Raw genomic sequence first — 27,368 nt, forward strand, 5'->3', positions numbered from 1 at the left:
TAAAGAAATCTACATTGGAAAAGCACTGTAGTCAATGATAACCCTTCAACAGACAAATCATCTAAGATCAGACATTTTCATCAAATGAAAAACTGATTTATATTTGGCCAAGATCGCAAATTAATATTGATTACAGCTAACATAAGATGATTGCACTCTGCATGGCACTGTAGGTCATAACACCATGTGGCGCAGGGCGGTCACTTCATTTACGAAAGGGAGGAAAATACTAAATGTGCTAGTTTTTATTAATTTGCCAAAAGATTATCACACTCTCATAAAGAAACTTTATATTAATTATTGATGATGATAAGCGTTATACCAAAATGTAGTTAAACTCCTTAAAAAAGTTAATTTTATTAACTTATTTTTTAAAAGGTTATTTAAAATGCCAATCTCAGAAAAGAGTGAGCACAGACCAGCAGACATTCCTGAGTTGTTACGTTTAGAAGCTGAAATAACTTTCTGCAACATATACATCGTACTATTGTACAGGTAAACCTTTTCTTGTATCTTGTGTCTAATGGCTTTCAGGCAAATACATCTATCTATCTGTCAATACTGAAAGATATGATCAATATGCATTAGAGCATATTTTTAGACTTGCCCTCCCAAAATAATCATGAAACACGTGGCATGATACACAAGGGTATAAACATGGGTATTATAAAGAAATATAGGGCAAAGAAAATTTATCTCAAAATAGCTGGTGAATTTATCTCAATATTTGCTGGTGAATATTATGAAAAACCTTCCCAAACTGGAAAGTTATAATAGTTCAAGTTATTTGATTAACTATTGACTATCAGTATATAAAACATGCTTTTGTCATACAGTTTTCTCTAATACTTTGTATGTACTGAACATACACTGTGTCTTAGTCTTCTACCTGCAGGGATGGAGAGGGAAAAACTATAATACTCCACTGTAATAGACAAATGTGACATACAAAAAGGGCAGACAACTCATGTTAGTAATTACCTTGGGATCTTCATTTAACATTGTGCTGGAGGTTGGGGTGTGAGTTTGTGAGACATATTTTCAAAATATTCTGAAACAAATACAAAAAAACATGTTTTGGACCCATAACACAGTGGAACTGACAGTTAATATTACTCTGGCCACAAAATGCACAGTGAATCTTTACTTTTCTTTTGGTTGCCCCACCCAGCCTGTACATCCAATGGCCAGTTCCTCACCTCTCCATTGTTATGACTGCAGGGTCCTGATGTTGTTGAACTGTAACAACTCAACAATACTGAGAGTCTGAAATGTATTCAACAGTCTACAAAGACATGTAGCTGGTGGTGGAATAACCCTTCATACAAACCAGTTGACAGACGTACTGTAGGGATTACTTCTCAGTACCAGACATACCGGGGTATGTATTATAGATCTATACAGCATCTTATCTAGATACTCCCTGCTCCATGCTAAAACTCATGCTAACACAAAAGGTAGATATGTGACTTATAACAATACTTTGTATATGCATGCTGTATGCAAGGTACACAAAGGTGTCCTAATGAAAAAAAACCCTGATTAATAAAAGAAAAACGGATTTGCAGCTATCCTAGGTGTTGTGACGCACATACAGCACATCCATCACACACCAGACAAACATGCAGCATAGGTCACAGAGAGTAAATGTTCACCTAGCAGTGAATGGGTACCCAGTAGGATATTGAGAACCTTCTTGCACCTAATAAGGCATCTTGGTTGTATAATGCCAACAGAAATAAGATGGAATTCAAGCGCATACTGAGCTATCGATAAAATAATGCTAAAAGTATTGGAGCCATTATAAAATATATACATCAACTCATCCAAGATGAGAATGATAGGGTAGTTGTTCTCAATCCTGATGTTCATGCATCCAGTCTTCTGTACTTGCGCCAGTGTAGTGATGCCAAGTGATACATCACATATTGTTCTCCTGGTATCATTAACACGATCAAACTCAGCAGCAATCACGTCATTATAACTGCTACAACAGTTTCAATAGACTATAGATCATGTACCACAATACGGATCCTTTCTGTGGATACACATGTTATTTATCTCACATATCGAGGGAAAAACAAAGTGCCTGTGAGCAGCCTAGCTGGAACTTGGTGCTATATAAATAGATTAGAATAATAATTATAATATCCACCCCAATCTTGTTATGAACAAATGCTGAGGAAACTATTAAAATAACAAACATTTACATGAAGTAACGAGTGACTGGTAGCATGACTAGATACATTTTTGTGAAAATGAGAATAAAAATCATTATTCCCACAATAACCTTGGCAGTATTTGCTAACACAATCATATTCAATCGTATTTAGTATTATCATGATAATTTTCTGATCCTTTCTGAAGGTTTTCCCACAAACTCTAAACATAGATCGTTTCTCCAACACAGAACCCTTATCATGCTTATGGATATATTATATAGGATACGCTTCTAATAGATCCAATACAAGATATACAGGATATGGTATTGCATAGATGGCATAGTGACATATACTTGTACATAGCCATCAACCTAGGAAATATACACCTCTCAGTACCAGGATTATATGCGCTATGTTGATTGGACAAAATATTTTCAAGCCATTATTTGATTGGTTCAACATGTTATCCACATTATGTTTTACATAATCATAAATATACATCACAAATATAGCATAACTGAATGAAGAAGGAATTAAAAATAACATGAAAACAATTCAACACCCAACATTGTATGGGGAATGTGATTATATATATCGGCATAACATTGTCTTTCAGTGTTGTCATATCTGTGTTTTGATATGTGTTACCATGGTTACCCCATATTGTATATCAGGAGCCATTACATGCTTCATGAACAATGACTTCATATACTTCAACTTGGAATGTGACATTTATAAAACCCAAAACTTTACTTCTTTGAGAGGCATTTAGAAGCACATATGATGAACAGTATTGATGTTTTAGGATAGGACAACTTCATACTGCAATGGATGCGATGTTTCAGTGTAGATGCTAACACCGTTATCAAGCAAGTCACTTGTTAGCATCTACACCAAAACGTCGCATCAATTGCAAAAAGAAGTTGTCTATCCATACAAAATCGGTATGTTTAAGACATTTACTGTTTAACGGTGGTGTATTGATCAAGGGGCAAATATGAAACAAAAGATCATAAAGGCTGGAACATCCAATGCTGGTCCTGGTTGAAATTCATTCATGAAATGAGTGTTGTCCATAGGTCTGCCGAAATGCCAGCAGGCGAAGGCGACCTCCAAAGCATATAACTGAAGAAGAAGGAGTGTTGACCACAAACATGGCAATGAAGATGGTGATCAAGCTACTGTCAGCTGTTATAGTGTTATATATATGAGGATGAATGCAATCAGGTTACCTATTCCTAATCGAGTCTGGACCAGACAATCCAGTGAACAACAGCATGAGCATCGATCTATGCAACTGTGACACATATCATTGCATCCCAGTTGTGTAGATCGATGCTCATGCTGTTGTTCACTGGATTGTCTGGTCCAGGCTCGAGTATTAACAGACTACTGCCATATAGCTGGAATATTGCTGAGTGCTGTGTTAAACAACACCAAACCAGATACAGGCTGTAGTATCAAACATGCATCAAAACTGACAGTTATTTAATCATGGGTAAGATAAATAAGAATGAATCAATGACTCTAAATGAATAACACTGTCAGTGTGATCTTCCTTTAAAACATAACTGTTAGTCATCCAGCAAACTTTAAGAAACACACACTTGCTCATGAAGAAGTCTTGTTTTGCATGACAAATGACATCATAACACATCATGATACAAGTGACATCATAACACATCATGGTACAAATGACATCATAACACATCATGGTACAAATGACATCATAACACATCATGATGGTACAAATTGCTTTGATGAACTGAATCTTTCCAGAATGCATTGTGTACATGCATTGACCCTGTTTCCCAAAACAATCGTAGCATGAAGATGATTGTGACTCCCATAGTTTGAAATACATTTATGATAATCATAGTGCTAAGATGATTGTATCTGTCATAGTCCAACAAACTTATACTAGTAGTTGCACAAAGATGACCGAAACTCCTAGAATTTCAAATGTCATGGTGCAAAAATATTTAAAACCATACTCATAGACTCTGACCTAGGAAAAAAGAAGCGTTAAGATGAATTCCTTAATTAGGGTTCTGAGCCGATTTCACAAAGAGATCATTTTGCTGCAACAATTGTAAGTTTCTATTACAAAATAGGACACAATCATTAATGGAAATGGTCCAGGGTCACAATCCACAAAGCGTTCATTACGACCTATTGTATCTCTGTAGTTTATCATAGGCTTACGAATGTTGTGCTATGAACTGGGACTCAGGCCTACGATGAAACATCTGCAAAGAACATATTATTGCACAAGATTCCTTGTGACCGATGTGGTCTCATTAGAAAACATAGAGGCTAAAACTGTAACATATGGTGGAATCATTACTACAGGCAGCTGGTAGCATATAAACATAATCACTAATCTTCATGAATAAAAAGGACAGAAAATCACCAGTGACCTTTCGTTAACTTTGACATCCAAAGCTGTTCTATTCATTTCATGTAAGCCTTTGAATCCGTCAGCAGATAATGATAAAATATTTAATTTAGAAAGAATATCTGCTGACAGTTGTATCAGAAGCTTACATCTGCAGTCTAAGAATGTGTGATGAAATGGGTGTAGTATGACAGATCTACGCTTCCATAATTAACTGAAACATGTCTGCCTGTATTTTGTTTAACCATGCGATGTCATACAACAACATAAAACGATTAACTGTTTAGACAGGAACACTGATTTTGTAAAACACATTTTGACTAATTATTTAAAAGTTAAACAATATTTCTGGAAAAACTAACAGTTTTACCTCATATGCCTTTGATTGTTAGTTCCTGATAATTGCATGAATGTATTCCACGCACAGTGTATACATTTGCCCTGAATATTTCAAATCCTACACTGCTGATCACAAACAGCTGCTCTTCAGTGCTGTCAGAATCATAATCTGGGAAACAAAACAAACTTAACTGATCTAAATCTAGCTGTAGCTTGAGAATTCACTGACATTAGTATCAGTTTTTTAGGCGGAAACACTCCAAATATCAGTACATTTGGTCAGTAAACATAACAAAACCATTGAAATTGTAAAACAGTACAAAATAAATATCTTGTGACCATGAATGCAAGTATGGCTTTCACTAAACATTTAAAATAACTTGGTAGTATCAAGTAAATATAATATCATTTAGTTTGACCATGCTAATGATGAAAATGGATGAACGATATTTCTTTTGTAAAATGCTGGCAGGTTTATATAGTATTGCAGCAATAGTTTGGTTGATAACCGCATCATCTGCCAACCTCATCACTCGGGTCTCAGTGATAATCTCCTACATCACACAACCATGTTTCATATGTCCCAGGAATCCATCCACTTAAGGCCACTCATCACAGATCCTTCTTCGATGGCCATTGGACCTGCAGCGCCAAACGTCAAGGGGTGGAACAGGTAGAAACTGAAATGTTAGATTACAACAACTTGTGATCCAGGTGACAAAGGGCATTCTTCATGGAACACACACTCATGGCATATTTTGCTTCGTGTTTGATGGTGATACAAACTTTATAAGATGGGTATGGCATACAGAATACTAACATCTCACCTCAGATTAGAAGTGAACACACACTCATGGCCTATTTTGCTTCGTGTTTGATGGTGATACAAACTTTATAAGATGGGTATGGCATACAGAATACTCACATCTCACCTCAGATTAGAAGTGATCACATCATCATCGCAATATTTTATCCAAAGTTAAAATGTGACTGTTGGTGTATACTATGACACACAAAACACGGCACATCTGAAGTATGGTTTACAACTGTAGATTCTCTTGATTTCACAGTGAAGGCTATTTACCTGCCAGCCAGCACAAGGATGACCAACACTAGTAGCCAGGGGAACACTTTCACTGCCCAGTTTTCGGGCAGTATCAGACAGAACCGGGTGATCAGATAGTCCAGCATCACACCTGTGACAGACAGCAGAGGCAACACATCAGAATCATCATTCAGACCTACCATATGTACAAAACTGAAGAGAAACAGTAGCACGACATGTTGACAGCAAAGTACAAACCTTCTTCGGTCGAACTAGGGACCACATTGTGCACAATCGCAAGCCTGACACTAGTAGAATGAACATAGGTTTGAAACTTACTACAATAGGGGGTTGATGCTTTACATTCCGATATCAAATTTTCAAGATTAGACTCATTGATGAAAAACATTATTTACCAAAGCCTGTTCGTCTCCCCTCGCCGCCATCTTTGACAATTTTTAGTCCGTTTCGGGATGCTATGACTGCCGTTATGTATGCTCGGCGACCGTTCTCGAGCGCTTTTGGAGCTGATATGCGAGTTGTTTTCCATTACAGATGCGTTTGTTTTGGTTTTAAAGAAATTGTTGCAGTTTTGGAAGTTTTTTTTCCTATTTTGGTGATTTTTGTTCTGTTTTGGTGTACATGAGTTCAGTTTTGAGGATTTGTTCACTGTTTGTATGGTAGGCCTGTCACTGGTTGCAAAATAATGAGGCTATTGATAGGAAACATTTAAGCACCCAAAACCATATTTTTCTGGTATGTAAAAGAAGTGCTTTATGATACATTAAGAAAATCGTTCATGATATATTAAGTCATATGAATCTGATTCACATAGATGACAATGAAAAATTTAGGCTATGAGGAATATCTGGGATCATGAGATAATAAAATTAGTAAGGCCAGACCAATTTTATTTCTTGTTTTACAGATCTGCCGGTCACATTTTTTCAAGAATAAGAAAAAAAAAATTAAAATTAGTTTTCACCGCTCAAAAAATAAAATCTTCATGTTTTTATTGGCCAAAAATGTAAACTTACAAAAAAAACCTTTTTGATTGTTTTTTGCCCCTTATACACTTCATAAATTGCTAAAAATAAAATACTTTTAGTATTTAAAAGGAATATTACTTTGACTGGTGATTTTTATTTTTTTGTTTTTTGCCCTCCTGCCTTTAGGTTTTCTGAGGACAAAAATCTGTAAGACAAGAAACAAAATTGGTTTGGCCTAATTAAATTATGAATAGTGAACACTTGTTATTACCTACGATGGGAAGGCCTGCAGAGTTGGAGAGGTTGATATATTTATATATTATTAGTCAGTCATGCTAATGGCAAATACTAATTTGTTTTTACTTATGTAATTGGTTGAACAAATGATAATACCTGTCACAAGGTCCATAATAAACTTAATGATACATGTGACTTTATCATTCAGGCATAATTCTGTTCACACGTCATAATGACTCGGCCATTATATACTGAACATCATTGAAAACGCGCCACCTGTACATTTTGAAATATGGTAATAGGATTGTTTTGAGAGTGAAAATGAACATTGGAAATGTTGTTAATAACACAAAAGACAATAAATAATGCTGTACAGTAAAGAACGGATTGCCAGAACACATCATGGAACACATCACATGACAACAACAAAATTCATGCACAACACACACGAAAAGCACACATTGCGTGCGTAAAACATGCTGATTAGGGGTATAAATGGCCGTCGGCAAAAAAACGTTCTCATTTTAGCTGTACCTCCGCAAGTAAAGTTTATTTTGCAATGCAAAGATTGTCACCAGAGGAACGAGAATGGGCGTTGGGCATGTTGCAGGTTGGCACATCAAGCAGGATTATTGCCAGACGATTTGGTTGCCATCATTCCACCATCATAAGACTTGCCAACAAAGGTACCAACAAACAGGAGCCACCAGGGACCGCCAATGTCCTGCCAAGGCACGTGTTACCACCCCCCGCCAAGATCGAGACATTGCTCAGCGCCATATTCGGGATCGTACGTTGCCGGCTGCCAGAACCGCCAACGCTGTCCAAGGCTGACGTGGTTTGATCAGTGCTTCCACCGTCTGACGCCGTCTCCGTGCGGCAGGATTACGGTGTCGACACCCTTATGTTGGACCCATCCTGACTGATAGACATCGCCGTGAACGCCGATGATGGGCTGAGCAGCATCGTTTGTGGTTGTTACGACGTTGGCATGGTGTTGTGTTCTCTGACGAGTCACGTTTTCACTTGCGAAATGCTGACGGGCGTCTACAGGTATGGCGTCGAGAAGGTATTGGGAGAACATTACCATCAGGACTGTGTTGTTTAAACAGATCGGTGGGGTGGAGGAGCATTATGGTGTGGGGAGGGATCAGTTATCATCACAAAACTGCTCTGGTAGTTTGTCGTGGCAGAGTGAATGCCCTTTACTACCGTGACACCATTCTTCAGAACAATGTCGTTCCCTTCTTTAAGCAACATCAAGATCTGCACACATTCCAGCAGGAAAATGCTTGAGCGTACACTGCAGGTGTTGCAACACAGTTTCTGGCAAACAACAACATTCCTCTACTTCCGTGGCCTGCATTGTCACCAGATTTGTCTCCCATTGAACACTTGTGGGATTACATCAGCCAACGCCTCTCACGTCGCCCACAGATCAACAACCTTGAGGAACTTGAGAATGCCTTGCAACAAGAGTGGAATGCATTGCCTCAAAACATTATTCAGAGATTTATCAGTTCAATGAGAAGACATTTCACAGCTTGTGTTGCTGCTAACGGTGGTCATACACGTTACTGACTTTCCAATTTGACTCCATCTTTCTTTCATGGTCAGCTGAATTAAAACTTCACTGTTTTGCTGGATTGGTTCTTGTTTCTTTTCTTTACCAATCATTGGACTACAAAAGTATGTAAAATTTACACCGATTGCTCATTTATGCTCTTGGAAATCCAAACTAATACAGGTGGTGCGTTTTCAATGATGTTCAGTATATTAATGTTCACATGCATTGCAACATCACTGCCTATATATCAATCAGACTCTGAGCCAACTAAGCCCTTCAAAAGCCATTAACGTGATTGTGATTTAGCCTGATAGCCCCTATTGTCATATCCCCAGTAGTGAATGTGCAGGCTACTGTACCTCCCGAACATGGCGCTGTACAGGAAGGCGGGGAAGTAGTGGTGGAAGTACAGCACACGACCCATGAACCAGAACGGCACATAGTGTAACCCCCAGCCCAGGAGCAGCCACCAGCAGGACCTGAACATCTTGTCATTGTATACTGGAATAGAAACAGAAATAAAATATAGCGCATGATGTAGGTCACAGTGCATGAAGGATGAGGCATGAAGTGAGTGAGTGACTTTAGTTTTACGCCACTTTTAGCAATATTCCAGCAATATCACGGCAGGGGACATCAGAAATGGGCTTCACACACTGTACCCATGTGGGACGTCGAACCCGGGTCTTCGGCATGACGAGCGAATGCTTCTACCGCGAGGCTACCCCACCGCCCCTGGGGACATCAGAAATGGGCTTCACACATTGTACCCATGGGGGTGTCGAACCCGGGTCTTCAGCATGACGAGCGAATGCTTCTACCGCGTGGCTACCCCACCGCCTGCCTGATACATAAAGACTCCAGTGACAAATACATAAATTACTGACACTGCATGATGCACACAGTGCAAAATTAATAATGTAAAACAGTTAAAAGTAATTGATAATACATACTGATATATAACAATGTTTTTATTAAGTGAGAGAACTGGGCATGTTGTAAGAAGGCAATATGGATGCCCTGCCACATGGTGGGGGCCTGCCTGTTGAGGAGCAGTGTCCAGTAGACATCACATGATGAGGGGGTAATCTCTTTCACTTACCTCTGATAGGCTCTGGTACTTGGATTCCACGCTTTAACTTTATCCTATGTATAACAAAGAACACGAGGAACATGGCCTTGATGACCAACAGGCCCCAGAAGATGACGGGGTTGCCCAGGAGGTAGATACGGTGGTCCTTGGCAGAAAATATCTGACCCTACACGGAGATCAAAGCATGCAGTCATTACACTTGAGCCAGTAAGTCATCATTGTGTTATTCCATTGAAGTAAAAGTTTGTGCAAACAAGCCTGGGCCAATATACAGGGGGTTACAAGTAGGTAGGACAACCCACTCATACACAGCATAGTGACTCGACGTCAACCAATCCATTTATCTGTCAAGTAAAGTGCCAGGCAGGCAGGGTTACAACAAGTACCATCTTCAAATGTCTTCTGGTATTATATTGCAGTTATCAAACCACCAGCCATCTCCTCCCCGGTCAGATGCTCTATCCAGTAGGTAATCACTGCAGTGAGCAAGAGCCTCTCCAGGGTCCCGTTTCACAAAGCTCTCATAGCGCTACAACTATCGTAAGTCAATGTTACAGTATAGGAGGTAGGAATGTTACGAGGAAAGTTACGTGATCTTAGCCTTACGAGAGCTTTGTGAAACGGGGCCCTGGTGGTCAGCGATATCTATACTCATGGAAACAAATAAGGGAACACATAAAAGTACAAGTGTCCCTTTATTCTTTTCCAGGTTTTTTCACAAGGTATGTATTGTACTGTGGGTGAAATTCTGGAAATAAATAAAGGAACACTTGTACTTTCATGTGTTCCCTTATTCGTTTCCATGAGTATATTTCAACAGAAACAAAAGCAACAAGCTTACCCTGTAGTTGATAGGCCACTGCCAGGGTCTGGAAGTTATCTCCCCTTCTTTAGGTTTGAGCCCACTGTTTCCCTGGGAAGGATGAGGGTGGTACATGATAAATGAAGCAGCATATCAACACTGGGGTTTCCCTGCACCGGTTATGATATTAGGAAAATTCAAATTTGACAACCAATTGTTTTTTTTTGCCTGATCAAATGAAACACAAAATCCCAAAGTTAATTAATTACAAGATTACAACTCAAATCATACTGAACTGACTTTTGAAGTTTTCGGATGTGCAAAATGTAAGCTGCAACCTGCATTCTGTTGCTCTTTGAAGGAAGACAAAGAGACTGACTGACTGACTGAGTTTGGTTTTACGCCGCTTTTAGCAATATTCCAGCAACATCACAGCGGGGGACACCAGAAATGGGCTTCAAACATTGTGCCCATGTAGGGATTCGAACCCGGGTCTTCAGCGTGACAAGCCAACGCCTTAACCATCAGGCTACCCCATAGACAAAGAGACAAGATAAGTGCAGTGTTTCTTACACATGACACACTACACTGATGCCTGAACTCATCTATAGACTGCTTGACTCATAACGATGGTGGAACTTCTTACCTGTGTCATGACTGCATGACTTTCAAGAAACTTCTCAACGAATGACGGAGAGTAGACTTCAAAGCTTACATTTGGCACTGAAAAGTGGAAAAAAACACAAAACTAAAGCTGTTTCTCTGGAGTTAACTTGAAGTGTTACACAATCTGACCGCAGTTATGAGCATTCTTTATCTCCTTGTTGCTGTGTGCATGAATACTGTGGATAGGGGTGACTATTTAGGGGGAAACAACTATTGTGATAGAGATAGTCTATTGTGACCAACTAATGCAATACTATTTTTTTTCTCTCCTTGAATTGTCTCATTTGAAGTCATTTCCCAAGTAGTTTAAGTCTCCTTTAATAACAGACAAGAAACTTGAACCCCAGATCAAGTTTGTTTAAGAGGTAACAGGGGCAGATAACTCTAAATCAAAGTGAACGAATCTGGAGCTTAATGTATTTTGCACTGGGCATTTATCAATGGCAGTCAATTACTAAACTATCGATAGTTAAACATACTCTTGATGCATCGATAGTTTTTCATTTCTACCATCGATTAATTGCTATCGGAGACTCAACAATTGCAATCCATTTATAGTTTGATGCATCGTTACAGCCCTAACTATGGATGTGTGACTGTGATGATAAATCCATGACATTAGGTATGTCTACAAACACGAACAAATTTAGAATAAGCTGCTATCATTAATAATTTCCTTTTCTTCCATTGTGATTAAGACATGACTAAGATGAAAAATGTAATTTTCTGACTAAAATTGATATTTTATACTTATCCTGACTCATGCTAATTATGCTTGTCTCCTTCCTCTTGCGAATGATAGTGGGTGAGTGATTTTACGTCCGCTTTTTTAGAAGGGAACTTCAAGGGATTTCAAGTGTTCCACTATCATTCGTAAGAGGAAGGAGACAAGCATAATTAGCATGAGTCAGGATAAGGAAAATGTGTAAGTACCAGAGGGACATACGATGTTGCTGAAGTAAATATAAACATCAATGAATGAACTTTGGGGTGAAATTAAGAAGCTAGAATACAAATGTCAAGATATACAATAAACATGTTTTATTATGAGATTGTGTCACAACACGATTAATTTGCATAATTCAATACAGAATTGTCGGCATTATATTTCTGATGACTTGATCACAACGGGACGGTGTAGGAAGGTGGTCTGGCCCATGTAGCAGCCATGCGATTTTGATTCAGATTTTAAGGATCAAGTTAGGACCTCGACTTAATCTATGAGATATCTACAATAATATACAACAAATTTATCATCAGATATCTATAAAATAATGAAGACTCTAGTGACTAATACACAACTCTGCATGAAATATGTTTTTTGTGCGATATCTTTTTAAAATTGACTGACATTTGATAAACGATTAGCGATCTCTATGGTCTATATTGAATGGCAGCAGTAATCACTATACTTACATCTGGAGTCGTGCACCTCCTCAACACTCCACAGAGCGTTGCTGTCCTTGGCATTGGGATTACAGCTTGCTTCCAGCTGCTCCCAGCCCCTGACAAAAAGCAGACAAACTCAGTACCTAGGGAAGGTCTTACCTCAACTTGCAAACACGGGGTCCTGGGGACCCCAAATTATTAGTTTAAGAGGTTCTTCATGGCAATGTGAGTCTCCTGTGAAGTAGTGGTGTAAAGAACTGTATGTTTTGATAATTTCTTTTGAGCCTGGAATGAATTATTGATCATATGGACTGATGGATGCAAGTAACTGCTCTGAGAGAAACAACCAATCACTTAGCAAAGTCATAGATGTGTTGTCGATACAAATTACAATGAATGATATCGTGTGTCCTTCAGGACGCAGTGAATTATTAAATGTTTTTTGTCTATATTAAATATATATCTTTTGATATACAAGCACCATACATATCACTACTTGAGCTTTGAAAATGTTGTCGGATATTGATATAATTCAACATGTTACATATAACAAACAAAAAACATTTCCATGATCACAACAAATGCCTACCACATCATCCGCATGTGTTTATGACTCATTATCATACAATGATAATACCAAGTGTTCACCAAACTGTGAGCATATCCTGCCCCGGTCACACCCGTCACAATCACATGAAAAGCCTACTAGTTCTTCACCCCCCAGGAAATCTCCTGTCCACCGTCTCACGTACGAACTAAACATGCTCATTACCATCTTCCCTCTTGAGATTCCAGCACAGATGTAACCCCTAGTTCCGAATATAGTATAGTATGACCAGAAATTATTGAGAATTTTAGGAATATGTTTAATTGGATTTCTAGTATAAACAACCTTGACCAGCTATCAAGTGCTTGGTTTCATTCAAGAGAGACAACTCTGTTAATCCTTTTTCATTAGTTTGTGAAGAGTTATCCCCCTTTGTTTACTTGCTAGCAGACGACATTTTCAGTGATCCTCAGTGTGGATGATTTAGAGAAGAGAAAGTTGATTTTAGAGTATTATAACAAGGACATCAGATCAGCTGAAGTGACTTCAAGTAGAACAGGCATCCCTTTGTTCCATCTACCCTGATGACAAGGAATGTCTTTCAGTCTCCATCACACACCAGACAGTGGCTGATTCCCTCCCATCTTTTCCTGCTGTATACATGGTATCCACACACTTGTTAAGAACTGAGTTACAACTGGTCCACATCAACTTATAAAAGTCAACGTTCGCAATAGGGTGTTTAGGCTTACTGATTAGGATGGTGCATATTCCATTGATGTCAACAGCTGGACTGTTGGACTGTCGGACACAGGTCACCGTCACATAGCGGGAATATAAGACAGACACAGAGGCTGATCATCTACCATGATGACAAGGAATGTCAGCGAACCATGCTTGTTGTAAAACAGAACTTACACAGGAAGCTGGCAAGGCTTACTGACTAGGCTGATGCATGTACTCATATGCCATTGATGTCAACAGCTGAACTGTCGGACCTAGTTAGTAATTTACAGGCCATCATCACATAGAGCGAATATTGATGAAAGCGGCATTAAGCAACGAGCTGACTGATATTGTGAGTGACTCACCACTTGGGCAGCTTCTTGTCATGAGAGTATAGTGCACACTTCACAAAGTAATGGATGATCCTCAGCCTTGAGCGCACCGTCTGTATGGGGGTGCCCCGTGGCGATCCCACCACTTCAATAACCCAGACATCATTCGAGTCTCCAGTTCCGTTCTGGAACACAAATAAAAGGTCATACTCATCTTGGAGCACCAGGAATCCCAGATAAATGTATCAGCACCCAGATTAACAAGAAAACAAGAGGTTATTTCACAACATTTAATATCATCTGATTATCATTAACATGATATGTTTATACTCAGGGTAAATTTGACCTTGGTAGGATTGTCATTTGTTATGTGAAATCAGTTGTCCCAAACAGGGGAAGGTGCACTGGTTTGATAAAAAACATAAATCTATGCTTAAATCTAATGTGTCCTGATGAATGTACAGCCTCTTAAGACCCTTTCTATGATCGACTGACTGAGTTTGGTTTAACGCTGCTTTCAACAATATTCCAGCAATATCACGGCGGGGGAAAACCAGAAAATGGGCTTCACACATTGTACCCATGTGGGGACTGACTGACTGACTGAGTTTAGTTTTACGCCGCTTTTAGCAATATTTTAGCAATATCACGGCGGGGGACACCAGAAATGGGCTTCACACATTGTGCCCATGTGGGGAATCGAACCCGGGTCTTCGGCGTGACGAGCCAATGCTTTAACTACTAGGCTACCCCACCGCCCCCCATGTGGGGAATCGAACCCGGGTCTTGGTCATGACGAGCGAATACTTTAACCACTAGGCTACCCCACCACCCCTTTCTAAAATGGAAGTCCACAATATCCCACAATATAGGGGTACAGAAACTAGCGTAGACTAACAACTAGTCTTTGAAATGAACATATTTTACTGAAAAAAGTACAGAATAAAAAAAAAATATATATATAATGAAAAGGAGCCCTGAGACTTTCTTCATTTTCAGAAGCTGAGGAAATCTAGACTAAAACTAGCGCTACAAGTGAGATAACCAGTGCCAAGGCTCCTGTGTACTCACCTGGCCATACCCTGAGACCTGGAAGTGTCGTTTAGACAGCGGCGCTGGCTCCTTGTGACTGTGTAAATTTCTCTTTGTTCTGTAAGTAATGGATGTTTTCATGAATAAACATTAATGTATGATGATAAATATACCGATTTGGAGCATTGAATGACAAAGTTTTCCATTTGATGATACATTCATTGTGTATGGCTTAATGTCTTGTTCAATATTATTGTACTTACAAAGAATCTTAAAGAATAAACTGCTTAAATTGCTAAATCGTATGAATAACCTCTATCACTTGCTACAGTTTAACACATGACCTACATCACATGCTACAGTTTAACACATGACCTACATCACTTGCTACAGTTTAACACATGACCTACATCACATGCTACAGTTTAACACATGACCTACATTACATGCTACAGTTTAACACATGACCTACATCACTTGATACAGTTTAACACATGACCTACATCAGTTGCTACAGTTTAACACATGACCTACATCACTTGCTACAGTTTAACACATGACCTACATCACTTGCTACAGTTTAACACATGACCTACATCACATGCTAAAGTTTAACACATGACCTACATCACGTTACAGTTTAACACATGACCTACATCACTTGCTACAGTTTAACACATGACCTACATCACTTGCTACAGTTTAACACATGACCTACATCACATGCTCCAGTCTAATCATATCTCCACTGCGGACTAGTTGTGGCTGCTCGGAAATACTGGCTTCACGATCAGCTGGCTTGAAGCGCCAGACATTGTTTTCATCCTTGTGACTATATGTTGTCACCTGAAATTAGGACCACAATACTGTTATAAAGCATGAAGAAAGTTCACACTCTCATCAACTAGATATACCAGTAATGATTGGTGAAGTCTGAGCGCCATTAGCGTTGACCAAACAAGGTGGTCACTATTCATACTAGGGGTGATTACAGAGTGCATTTGAACATTTGCAATATACAAAACCAGCATGGTTGTAGCGTGACTATCTGACAATATAAGATAATTGCAAAGCATGAGATGTTTTAACATCCAGTGGCTGTCAACTTAAGTGCGGTCAACATTACACGAATGTTTTGAAACTTGAAAGATATAATATATTGAAGGTCATTGGCCCAGTTGGTTTGTTCATTCTCATAGAAATACAAATGTTCTGCATATATGAGGGAAGAATAAAGCTGCTGAACCAGACAATCCAGTGATTGATGTTATGAGCAAAACACCCATGGTATGGAACCAAAAGGCTCCCCGTTAGGGTTGAGTGTTGTGGGTGGAGTTTGGTGAGTGTGTGTGATGGTGTTATGATGAACACCAGGACTCACCTGCTGCTGTTTAGGGGGATGTTCCTCGGGGTAGAGATGCCAGTGGGAGTGTAGGTATGCCCCGCCAGTACGGCGCTGCTTCAGAGTGATAGAACTACCATATGCTATATCTGCAACAACATATGCCGTCAAATAAAATAGAAGAGATAATACAAAAATTCAGAGATAACAATGACAGCTACATCCATACAAGGGGTGGAAATAACTCTAAAATTGCTTGTGTACTCTGGTATCACTTGCCGTGATAATATTTCCACTATATTGGCCGATTTTCTTGTTGATTTTTTAAATAAACAACATAATTAACATGGGAAGGTCAGCTGGACACTGGTACAGTGTGATATACAAATTTGCTTGCCCGGCAGAAAAAAACACTGGACTTAGGCGTCGGGCAATGGGTTATTTCCACCCCTGCATACGTGTTGGTAATTGCACATTATGAGATCTAGTCCAGACCACTTATTCAACCTGGTATTTGACAAGTCATACAGCATTTTGATAAACCTTATCTCAAGATTTAGAAATGGCATGACAATAAAACAAAAAAGAGATTGGTCTGCCTGTTAAGCCCATTAGGTCAGGTGAGCATCTGTGGAATGTCCTCAAGCAGAGAGTGTACCCCCAAGATTCAGCACTCGTCAATGTGCCAGCTTGGGGCTGCTCTTCGAAGACGAATGGCAGGCAATACTAAGGGCAACCATACACAATCAACAAGGTATATTGCCCAACACACCATATATTAATCTACACACCCCGAAATTAATTCCAAAGACATTTATCGCCAATATACCTCCTCAATGATTATATCACTTAGTTCATTTCTTGTTGGTAGCATTTCAATGAAGTGTCTAAGATTTATTCCTAGCAGTGAACCAACTCACTTTCTGGCATGCTGACATTGTACAGTTTGTTTCCCACCAAGGAGGACTGGAAGGCAGAACTGTAGAAACCGTCCCCATTGCCACTGAAATACAACCAACATGCTTAAAACACTTCTTGCTAATTTGCAAATTAGGTTTGTTAAGGAACCATAAATGCAAAAGAACTGCTTGGTTAACCACAAAATTGCTGTGGAGTCACTTGGAATGTATTTATTGTAATATAATGAGCATGTTTAACAATCGTGCTCTACCATAGCACCTAAAACCATCATGACACTTGCATAGTGAATAAATGTTGGTATATAAAACAACATTCACATACAAAGTAATCTCTCTATGTCTATGATAATCTAAGTTGAGTTATGTCATATATTAATGAGTTGTTTCCTGTACTGTTTCAATGAATTAATGTAAAATACCACCACAACACACTCAACATGGTCAATGTTTACTATGTTTTTTAGAATATTCTTAAGCCTTAAGAATTCTTCAGGAAACTTAAGCATAAAAACTAAGAAAATTCTTAGAAGTTTAGTGAATCCGGCCCCAGGGCCTAGATTTCGAAGTTCTCTAAGTGCTAAGATAGTTGTGAGTCAATGTTAATGAATGGCACTTTCGACTATCTTAGCGCTAAGAGAACTTCGGAAATCTAGGCCCTGATGTTGAAACTCACCTTAGACTGAGCACATTGAAGTGGACAGCGAATATTATCATGTAGCCGATAACTGGGAGAACAATCAGACACAGGGCTCTCGCTGCCAGATGCTTCACAACCTCCACCTAGTGGCAGGAACACAAAGGGGAGATAACTAAGTAAGGTTCATTTTGAAACATACAAGTGACAGTTACAGACATGAGAAAGTGGACTTCATTTTCCACAACAAAACCCCAGTCAAATATTGTAAAAATTATGCACATGTGCGATTTAGAGAACAGTGTGTGACCTTGTCTGTTGAGTATCATTATATTTGAGGCTTACAAACCAAGGTTACATGAGACCAGTTTTACAAAAGAATAATACAATAGAGATCAGTAAAGCACATATTCCTCCTTGAAATCACATCCATGCAAATGAACCGATTAAGTTGAATACAACACACAATACCATTCCAGGAGTAGTAAAGACGTACATATATCACAGCATGTCAGCTTGAAGTGGGTGGAAACACTGAAGCAATGCTGTTTCTGTCTACAGAAGTGTGTGTATCATAGAAAACTGTGGATAGATACTGCCAAGCATTGACAAAATAATCATCATGGACTTGGATTTGAAGCCGCCATCATAGGTTTCTGGCATGGTCAAGGGAGGCAACTCTGTACAGTGAATTGTGGCACCCAAGATGACTGGGCCACCCCTAACTGTTCATAACTACACATATCTGATAGATATGATACAAAAAGACTTGTGAAGTGTTACCATAGACAGAGCTTGATTCCCCAACAGTTCCCACAGATCATAGGCAGTTGTCAAGCCCACCAGCACGATCACAAAGAGACCAACAAACTTTACTCTGTCAAAAAGGAAATATACATTATTAGCCAAGAGTGTTTCTATATTTTAACATAATATATCTGAAAGAATAATAATAAGTGAACCTTCCTGTTTATCACTGAGTGCCAAACTTATTCATAGAAATGCCTGTGAACAGATACACCCACACCTGAGGAAACGCCTACCTAAAAGTGAGAGAGTGAGTTTAGTTTTACGCCGCACACAGCAATATTCCAGCTATATGGCGGTGGTCTATAAATAATCGAGTCTGGACCAGACAATTCAGTGATCAACCGTATGAGCATCGATCTAGGCAGTTGGGATACGATGACATGTGTCAACCAAGTCAGCGAGCCTGACCACCCGATCCCGTTAGTCGCCTCTTAGGACAAGCATGGTTTACTGAAAATCAATTCTAACCCGGATCTTCACGGGTTTCAAAATAATAAATTAAAGGTCACATGCAACAAAAAAATCAAACATAATTAAAACACAATTATCACTTACTCATGACATATAATATACATTGCTGGTTACGAAAAAACATATAAACAAAATTATAAGCGTACAATCGCAAATCAAAAGTGCAATATTGTGGACTTGGGTTTACTTCCCTAGAAACAAAGCAGCCGGGATACCGAACCCAGTCAGAGCGGTGGGTGTGCACTCAAGTGTAACGGCTGGTTCATTTGCAGGTGCCCTCACGGCTCATTGTGTGTGTATATATAGAGATGTTGGGTTTTGTAAATACATGCTCATTTTTTGTGTATAACATTTTGCAATCAATAGACAACATAACATGTCATGTGTTCAAGTATCACACCTGCCTGTCTGTGTAATTACATAATGTGACAGAGACCGAACTCGGGCCATAAATCAATGCGTTTTGTTTATGGTGTATAGCCTGATTGGTGTTAAGTTCAAATTGCTTGTGGTCAGTGATAGCAGTTGTGTATTGAATATTGTCATTAGCAGACAGGCAGGCAGACACACAGGTGTCAATCAAATAAGACATTGAGTTTTGTCTGTGACAACGACATATCTATATCACAGTTAGAAATTCTGTCAACGCTAAATAATGACATTGCTTTTAAGTATCGAACTGAGAAAGTGACAGTAAGAAGAACGTGTGGTGAAATAGACAAATGAAATTATATAAACAGTTAATTTACTGTCATAACATATAAAAAGCTCGCGCCTGTGAGATATCAACAAAACATTAGAAAAATAGCTCACACCAAAGCCTTCACCGAGTATTCACCGGACAACCTGTTTCCAAGCTGCGCGAACCTATTTCACTGCCCACGTGCTATGAGCGCAGCCCAGCTGTTGAAACCAGTTTTCCCCCGAAAAGTCGGGGGAAAATTAGTGAATCGTTTGAACTCCCGATTCGGTGCGGGTTTTTTCATCGCGTTATTTTTCAACTTTATAAGTTGAATTTGCATTTTTGGCGATTTGTTTCGGTAAGTCCATACCGAAAGGTATCAGAATCTGCAAAGTTGTGTTTTACGTTGCATGTGACCTTTAAGCATACATTATATGATATATGTGTCTTAAAGTAGCACCTGCTCAGTGATTTGATTTGCATATTTATCAGATTGTGATACTGCATTTATTGGATTGCTTTATTGCACCCACAACACACTCTATCATGTAATAATAAAAAGTGTAGTAAGGATGGAGGTTTTTCTGGAGGAACATCATAACCCCGTTTCAGAATGAAAACAAATACGACTAGTTCTAAACATAATAACAAATTAATTGTTGGGTTTCATATTTGCAATACTGAGACATTACTGTTTACATGACAATAATGGTTTACGATGAAAGTGGTGACGCCGCGAACTATTTCTAAAGGTAATGTTTTTGGTTTTGTGCAGAAACATAGCATTCAGAATCTAAAAGTCTATTTAGTTTATCTAGGCTTTCTCCCCAGAATGACTGTAAACTGTCTTTTATTGAACTATTAGCCACTAGTATCACAACACTCCGTGCCCCTCGTGCATGCCTAACCACGTGTTTCGACCACTCACATTGGAGGCATAAGGGTAGTGTTTCCCCCAGTCATATTTGGCAGGGCGTAGCGCCCTGCCCTTTTTATTCAGCGCCCTGCCCTTTTTATTTAGCGCCCTGCCCTTTTCATTTAGCGCTGTGCCCTTTTGAATCACCGCATTATCTGCCCTTTGAAAAATCCAATATTTTCCGGATTTTAACAAAGGCAGGAGTTAGCTCCCTTCCCGGATGTGTTTGTTTTGCAATAAAACTACCTATTTAAGTCATGGCGATTTCGGCTTTGTTCGTTTTCATTTTGAAACACAGTGCCTATCAAAGAAAGAACAAAGAGGAAAAGAGAAGAAGCTGTGAAGGCTGAAGCAAGGAAGTGTCGTCGACTCGTGGATTTCTTCGCGAAAACCAAAACAGGTACGACTTGACATTTAGAACCGATAGCGGCAAAATTAGAAAACATTTCCAGCAATAATCTAGGTTCATGTGATCTCTTTGTAGCTAATAAAACATGCCCATTCCGTCTGTTATGTTTAAGAATCTTTGCTGTAAATACTTTACGTCCATATCTTATTTTAGTCTTTTTGTGAGTAGAAAATAAAAACGAATGAAACAAAGGGAAGCCATATCAGACATGATCACTTCAGATTATTCCGAATATTTTTCTTTTCCGTTTCCTTTTCAATGCTTGTCTAAAGTATTTAAAACACACCGGTGATTGTTATCCTCTCTAAAATTACGATTGTGAATAGATTCTAATATGTTTTTTTTTACTTTTAATTTCTCCTTGTTCAGTCGACCTCGCTCTGAAAGAAATCTTTCGGAAGCACGTATTTCTCATTTCGATTTTCTAGATATACACAAAACCCTCTCTTTTGCTATAGTTAATATTTGCACTGGGTATATGTGTTGAAATTTTATTTACTCTTTGTAAATGTACGAATTACCGAAGTAATAATTCTACACGAAATAGACACAGGAATCGAAGCCACATCAAACATGTCTTTCTGAAAGTATTTAAGTTTATTTTTTGCACGGCGTACATGTAGTTTTTCATATTCGAAAATATCGGTAGAAATACTAAATTAATTTTTCTATATATACTTAATTTGAAGTTAGTAGATTTTGTGGTGGATAAGGTGTCTGCAATGAACAAAGACAATTTTTACCTGTCTCCATATCTAGTCTTAAAGATTTTCAAAATTAAAAATAATTGTTCCAAACTTTTGTGTATATTTATCTGATATTTTACCCTAATTTATCCTCAACTGAAATGTAATAAAAGTGTGAACTTTTTTTTCTGTGTGTGAAAAAGTACTTTCATTAGTACAAGGTATTTTTACTATTCTTATTTTTTTAATATTCAAAGGATGTTTTCTTATTACCAAATTACAAAATACAATAAATTTTGGCTGGAAATAAAACTGACTTGTATGTGTATTTCAGACCCGATGTAGAAGATTCAGAACTTGTTTGCTATGACATTGACAAGTGGTTGTCATCCAGTGCACCAAGCTACTTATGGTCAGCATGAATGCTAAGTCTTCTACTGACATTGACTTGAGGAAATGTGTGGCCAAGTTCTAGGCACGAAAGAAGAGGAGAATATGAACGAATAATTTATGAACTTGCATCAAAGCATGCCAAACAGACCCAAATTATGTCAACCACAGTAAATTATTGAACCCTTAATTGTTGTGCCTTTTTTGTTTGCTGAATGCCCTTTTGAATTTTAAAGTGCCCTTTTTTCTCTGAGTCTACCCTGCCCTTTCATAATCCTGGGGGAAACACTAAAGGGTTAACACTGGCGTGTTCGATGGAAACCAAACGCTGCGCGAAATCTTGGGATCCGGATTTTTGCCTTATTATGAGGCCACACACAACACAGTTGTAAATAACGAGTTTTTAAATTAAAGTCCTCTTGAGTGTTTTGTTCATTCCATAACCTTGTTCGTAGAATAGTTTTATCTTTAGTCAACAAATATACTGTGGGTTGGCTGAAAAGCCAGGGATGCTACCCATAAGGTTGGTAGCGGAAGAAACGATATTCTTTCTGCTTTGTTTCATGTTTTACACTTATAGAATCACTATGTCTTCAACTCACTGTCATGTTTACAAAAGAAAATTGGGTCATAACATTGTACATGGACTATGTAAAATCACAGGGAAGAAATATATAAAAACTTCGCAATGGTAGATAGAGTAAGAATATTATGTTCAAACTGTCAAGGGTTAAATAATGAAAAGAAAAGAATAGATGTGTTTAGACATTTTTAAAGAGAAAAATGGACATATTTATTGCATCCAAGATACTCATTTCACAAGAGATATGGAGCAAAAAATCAAAACAGATGGGGTTCAGAAATTCTTTTCTGTTCTTTTAATAGTCAATCAAGGGGGGTTGCAATTCTGTTTCAAAACAATTTCGACTTTCAGATACTTGATGAAATTTATGACAACGAAAACGGAAATTACATGATTCTCAAAAAAGAGTCGAGTGATGATATCTTTACTATTACCAATATATATGGTCAAAATGTGGATACGCCAGCATTTTATACAAATATTAAAAACTTAATCAACAAGCTTGACTGTGACACAAATATTTTGTGTGGCGATTTTAATCTCGTACAAAATCAGGATATAGATACATATAATTATAAACACATTAACAATCCAAAAGCCAGAAAAGTTGTTGTCGATTTGCTAGAGGAACTTAACCTTTACGATCCTTGGCGCGAAGCTAACTTGAACATCAAAATATATACCTGGAGAAAATCGAAACCTCTGAAACAAGCCAGATTAGACTTCTTTTTAATTAGTAGAAACCTCGAGAAATCTGTGATGTCATCGGATATACTGACAGGTTACAGATCTGATCATTCACTGATAGCAATAGAACTCCAATTCACAAAACTTGAAAGGGGAGGTGGGTTCTGGAAGTTTAACAATAGCTTGTTACATGATCCAGAGTATGTTAGCAAAGTTAAGAAAACTATCAGAGATACATTCGATGAATACAGTAGAGTTGATACAGAAGGGGGAAAACATTTAACTATAAATGACCAGCTGTTTTTCGAAGTACTTTTGTGTAATATCCGAGGTTTGAACTATAAAATATTCCTCTATAAAGAAATGTGAAAGGTTGAAAGAAGAAAATGAAATTAACGATTCACTTGAGAAACTTGAAATTTCGTAAGATGATAAAATTCAGGACAAAGAAAAAGGAAATATTCTTAAGGAGATAGATGAACTTAAAGACAGGGAATTAGAGATAAATAAAGTAAAAACGGAGGGAATTATGATTAGGGCTAAATTGAATTGGCAAGAAAAAGGAGAGAAACCAACAACAAAAAATGTCTAGCTCTGGAAAAACAGAAATTCGTAAGCAAAGCGATAATAAAACTGAATGATGATAATTCTGTACTCACCGATACTGAGAACATTATTAAACATGTTCATTGTTATTACAAAAAATTGTATTCTAGTCAAAGCTCAAAAGATATCAATCTTCAGGACTTGTTTAAAGAATCAAATATTCCCAAATTATCAAATGAAAATTCTCTATCACTTGAAGGAGAACTCCAATATGATGTAGTTCTTAATGCTCTGAAAAAGATGAAAAATAGCAAAAGTCCTGGACCTTCTGGTTACACATCCGAATTCTTTAAATTCTTTTGGAAGGATATTCATATATTTTTTATAAACCCGTTGAATTATACGCATCTAAATGGGGAACTATCGGTCAGCCAAAAACAAGGCCTTATTACATGTTTACCAAAAAAGGAAAAGTCTAAAGAATACATAAAATACTATAGACCCATATCCCTACTAAATATATCATACAAAATAGCATCAGCAACAATTGCAGCTCGTATAAAAAATATACTACCAACTATAATTAGTGAGGATCAAGTGTTCTAGTAAATGTTTTTTCCAGTAATCTTTTTAATATTTCGAGAGGATGTAAACAAGGTGATCCACTTTCGCCATATCTATTCCTTCTCTGCACAGAAATTTTGGCACACATGTTGAGGGAAAATAAAAATGTAAAGGGTATTAAACTTCTTGATATTGAATATTTATTAACGCAATTTGCACACGACACAACACTTATTCTTGATGGAAGGGAAAAATGCTTTCAAGCAACCTTGGGTTTACTTAATCAATATCCTGAATTTTCTGGCCTTAAAATAAACATAGAAAAAACTACAATAATATGGATTGGTTCCATGCAATACTCAAGCATTCAATACTGTAAGACTTTCAAACTAGATTGGTCCCAAAGACCCTTTACTTAACTTGGAATTCAGTTTCAACACAACCAGGCTGAAATGGTTGAAAGAAATTATAAAGACAAACTAAAACAAGTTGAAAAGACAATGACGATGTGGTTCAGAAGAGACCTTACTCCATTTGGCAGAATTACTGTTCTTAAAAACCTTATATTGCCTTCCCTAAACCATCTTTTTACTATGTTGCCAAATCCAAGAAGTGATACCATTCAAAATCTACAGAAAAAATGTTTTAAATTCGTTTGGAAAGGAAAACCTGACAAGATCAAGCGAAACACAATTATTCAATCGTATAAAGAAGGGGTGCTAAATGTACCTTTAATTCTTGAAACAATACAAGCTCAAAAACTCTAGTGGCTGTGCAGAACATTTGTTAAACATTCTAACATATCAAATCTTATAGATTTTGCTATTCCAACAAAAAGCCTTCACCCAACAGAGATGGGAGCAAACTACTTAAAACACACTATTATCCCAAATATCAGTAATGTTTTTTGGAGAGATGTTTACGAAGCGTGGGCAAATATGCAATCTTTACAAATAAATGATGACGTTGATACAGAAACTTCACAACAGTATATATGGGCAAACGACAATATTACCGTATGTCAAAATCCTATTATTTATAAACATTACTTGAAGGGAAATGTTAAATTCATTAATGATCTACTGAAAAAAGATAGTAATTTTCCTACCTATGAAGAGATTATTTCCTTATATAATATTAAGACAAATTTTTTAGAATAAAGGGGTATCATTAACTCCATAAAATCCTACTTACTTTCGAAAGAACTAACTCTGTGTAAAGTAGAGGAGCCATTTATTCCTAATAATATACATATGCTCTATAAAGAACGTAAAGGATGCAAGATTATCTACTCTGTTTTGCTAAGGAAACATACATTAAAAGAAAAGCTAAATAGTCAACTTAAACAGGAAAGGGATATCAACGTAGATATATCAGAACAACTCTGGAAAGTTTGTAACTATGTACCTTTCAGAACAACTTGTAATACACAATTCAGATGTCTTCAATATGAAATTGTCCAAAGAATCATTACAACAAACAAGGATTTATTTAACTATAAACAGACACAATCTGCTTCTTGTACATTCTGTAAGGTTAAAATGGAATCAATTATCCACATATTTTGTGAATGTGTACATGTGAAAACGTTGTGGCAGCAACTAAAAGCCTGGATTGAACAAGAAACAGGCACAAAGTTAACTCTGGATGCAAACATATCATCTTTGGATATAAAGAAAAAAGAAATGATGTACTAAACCTTATTATCATCGCAACAAAATACTATATATATGCAAAGAGATGTTCCAATTCGCATCCACAGATTGCTGGATTAAAAAATTATCTACACACCTTGTATGAAATTGACAAATATGCTGCCTTTTCGCACTGCAACTATGGTAAATTCTTCACCTTTTGGTCATCTTGCTATAACCTCTTCACATAAATTGCAACAACAAATGTATTCTTATAGCCTACGGATTATCTACCACCCATGTCCTTTGTTTTATAATATTTACATGTACCACAAATGCATAAATTATGTACCCATTATAAAGAAATAAAGAGATAATAATAGAAAGAAAAAAAGTTCTAAACTGACAGGAACAAGATGACTACTGTACAAGAATCTTTCCTTTTGACACTAATAACAGTATTCACACATTCAATATTTTGCTCTGTAAGGAGAAACAAAACATTTCAACCAACAACACATTTTCAGAACAGCCAGCTTGCTCACTGAACAATTCAATCTATTTGTTGTATATAAATCTGACAACAAAACGTATCGGATAACAACCCCAAAACATAAAGAGTCCATTAGACCTCTGTGTTCAGTTACACTCACCCTATAGAACATGACAGAAATACTCCCGTCACAGCCAACCAGCCCCACCAGGAAAAACTGAATGGCCTGCAAGTAAAAACATGGATGTGAACACACTATTGTGAAGGACAATCAGGA

At 37.7% G+C, this 27,368-nt stretch overlaps 1 protein-coding gene across 1 annotated transcript in view; it reads right to left on the reverse strand.

Moving 5' to 3' along the window:
• Positions 1–3,548: 3,548 nt before the first annotated feature.
• Positions 3,549–27,368, reverse strand: part of LOC124285392 (protein O-mannosyl-transferase 2-like) — a 38,787-nt gene continuing 14,967 nt past the window's right edge. The window contains exons 6-20 of the mRNA XM_046721618.1: positions 27,252–27,317; positions 19,004–19,097; positions 18,260–18,366; positions 17,587–17,669; positions 16,706–16,815; positions 16,043–16,170; positions 15,364–15,442; positions 14,326–14,477; positions 12,715–12,803; positions 11,279–11,355; positions 10,672–10,743; positions 9,840–9,996; positions 9,100–9,238; positions 5,984–6,097; positions 3,549–5,579 (exon numbers count right to left, since the gene is read on the reverse strand). Of these exons, the coding sequence (XP_046577574.1) occupies positions 5,474–5,579; positions 5,984–6,097; positions 9,100–9,238; positions 9,840–9,996; positions 10,672–10,743; positions 11,279–11,355; positions 12,715–12,803; positions 14,326–14,477; positions 15,364–15,442; positions 16,043–16,170; positions 16,706–16,815; positions 17,587–17,669; positions 18,260–18,366; positions 19,004–19,097; positions 27,252–27,317 (1,573 nt within the window). The 3' untranslated portion in view covers positions 3,549–5,473. The remainder of the gene's footprint in view (positions 5,580–5,983; positions 6,098–9,099; positions 9,239–9,839; positions 9,997–10,671; positions 10,744–11,278; positions 11,356–12,714; positions 12,804–14,325; positions 14,478–15,363; positions 15,443–16,042; positions 16,171–16,705; positions 16,816–17,586; positions 17,670–18,259; positions 18,367–19,003; positions 19,098–27,251; positions 27,318–27,368) is intronic.

Source organism: Haliotis rubra, unplaced genomic scaffold (assembly GCF_003918875.1).
Source record: "Haliotis rubra isolate DU_JTF1 unplaced genomic scaffold, ASM391887v1 Scf36, whole genome shotgun sequence".
NCBI lineage: Eukaryota > Metazoa > Mollusca > Gastropoda > Lepetellida > Haliotidae > Haliotis > Haliotis rubra.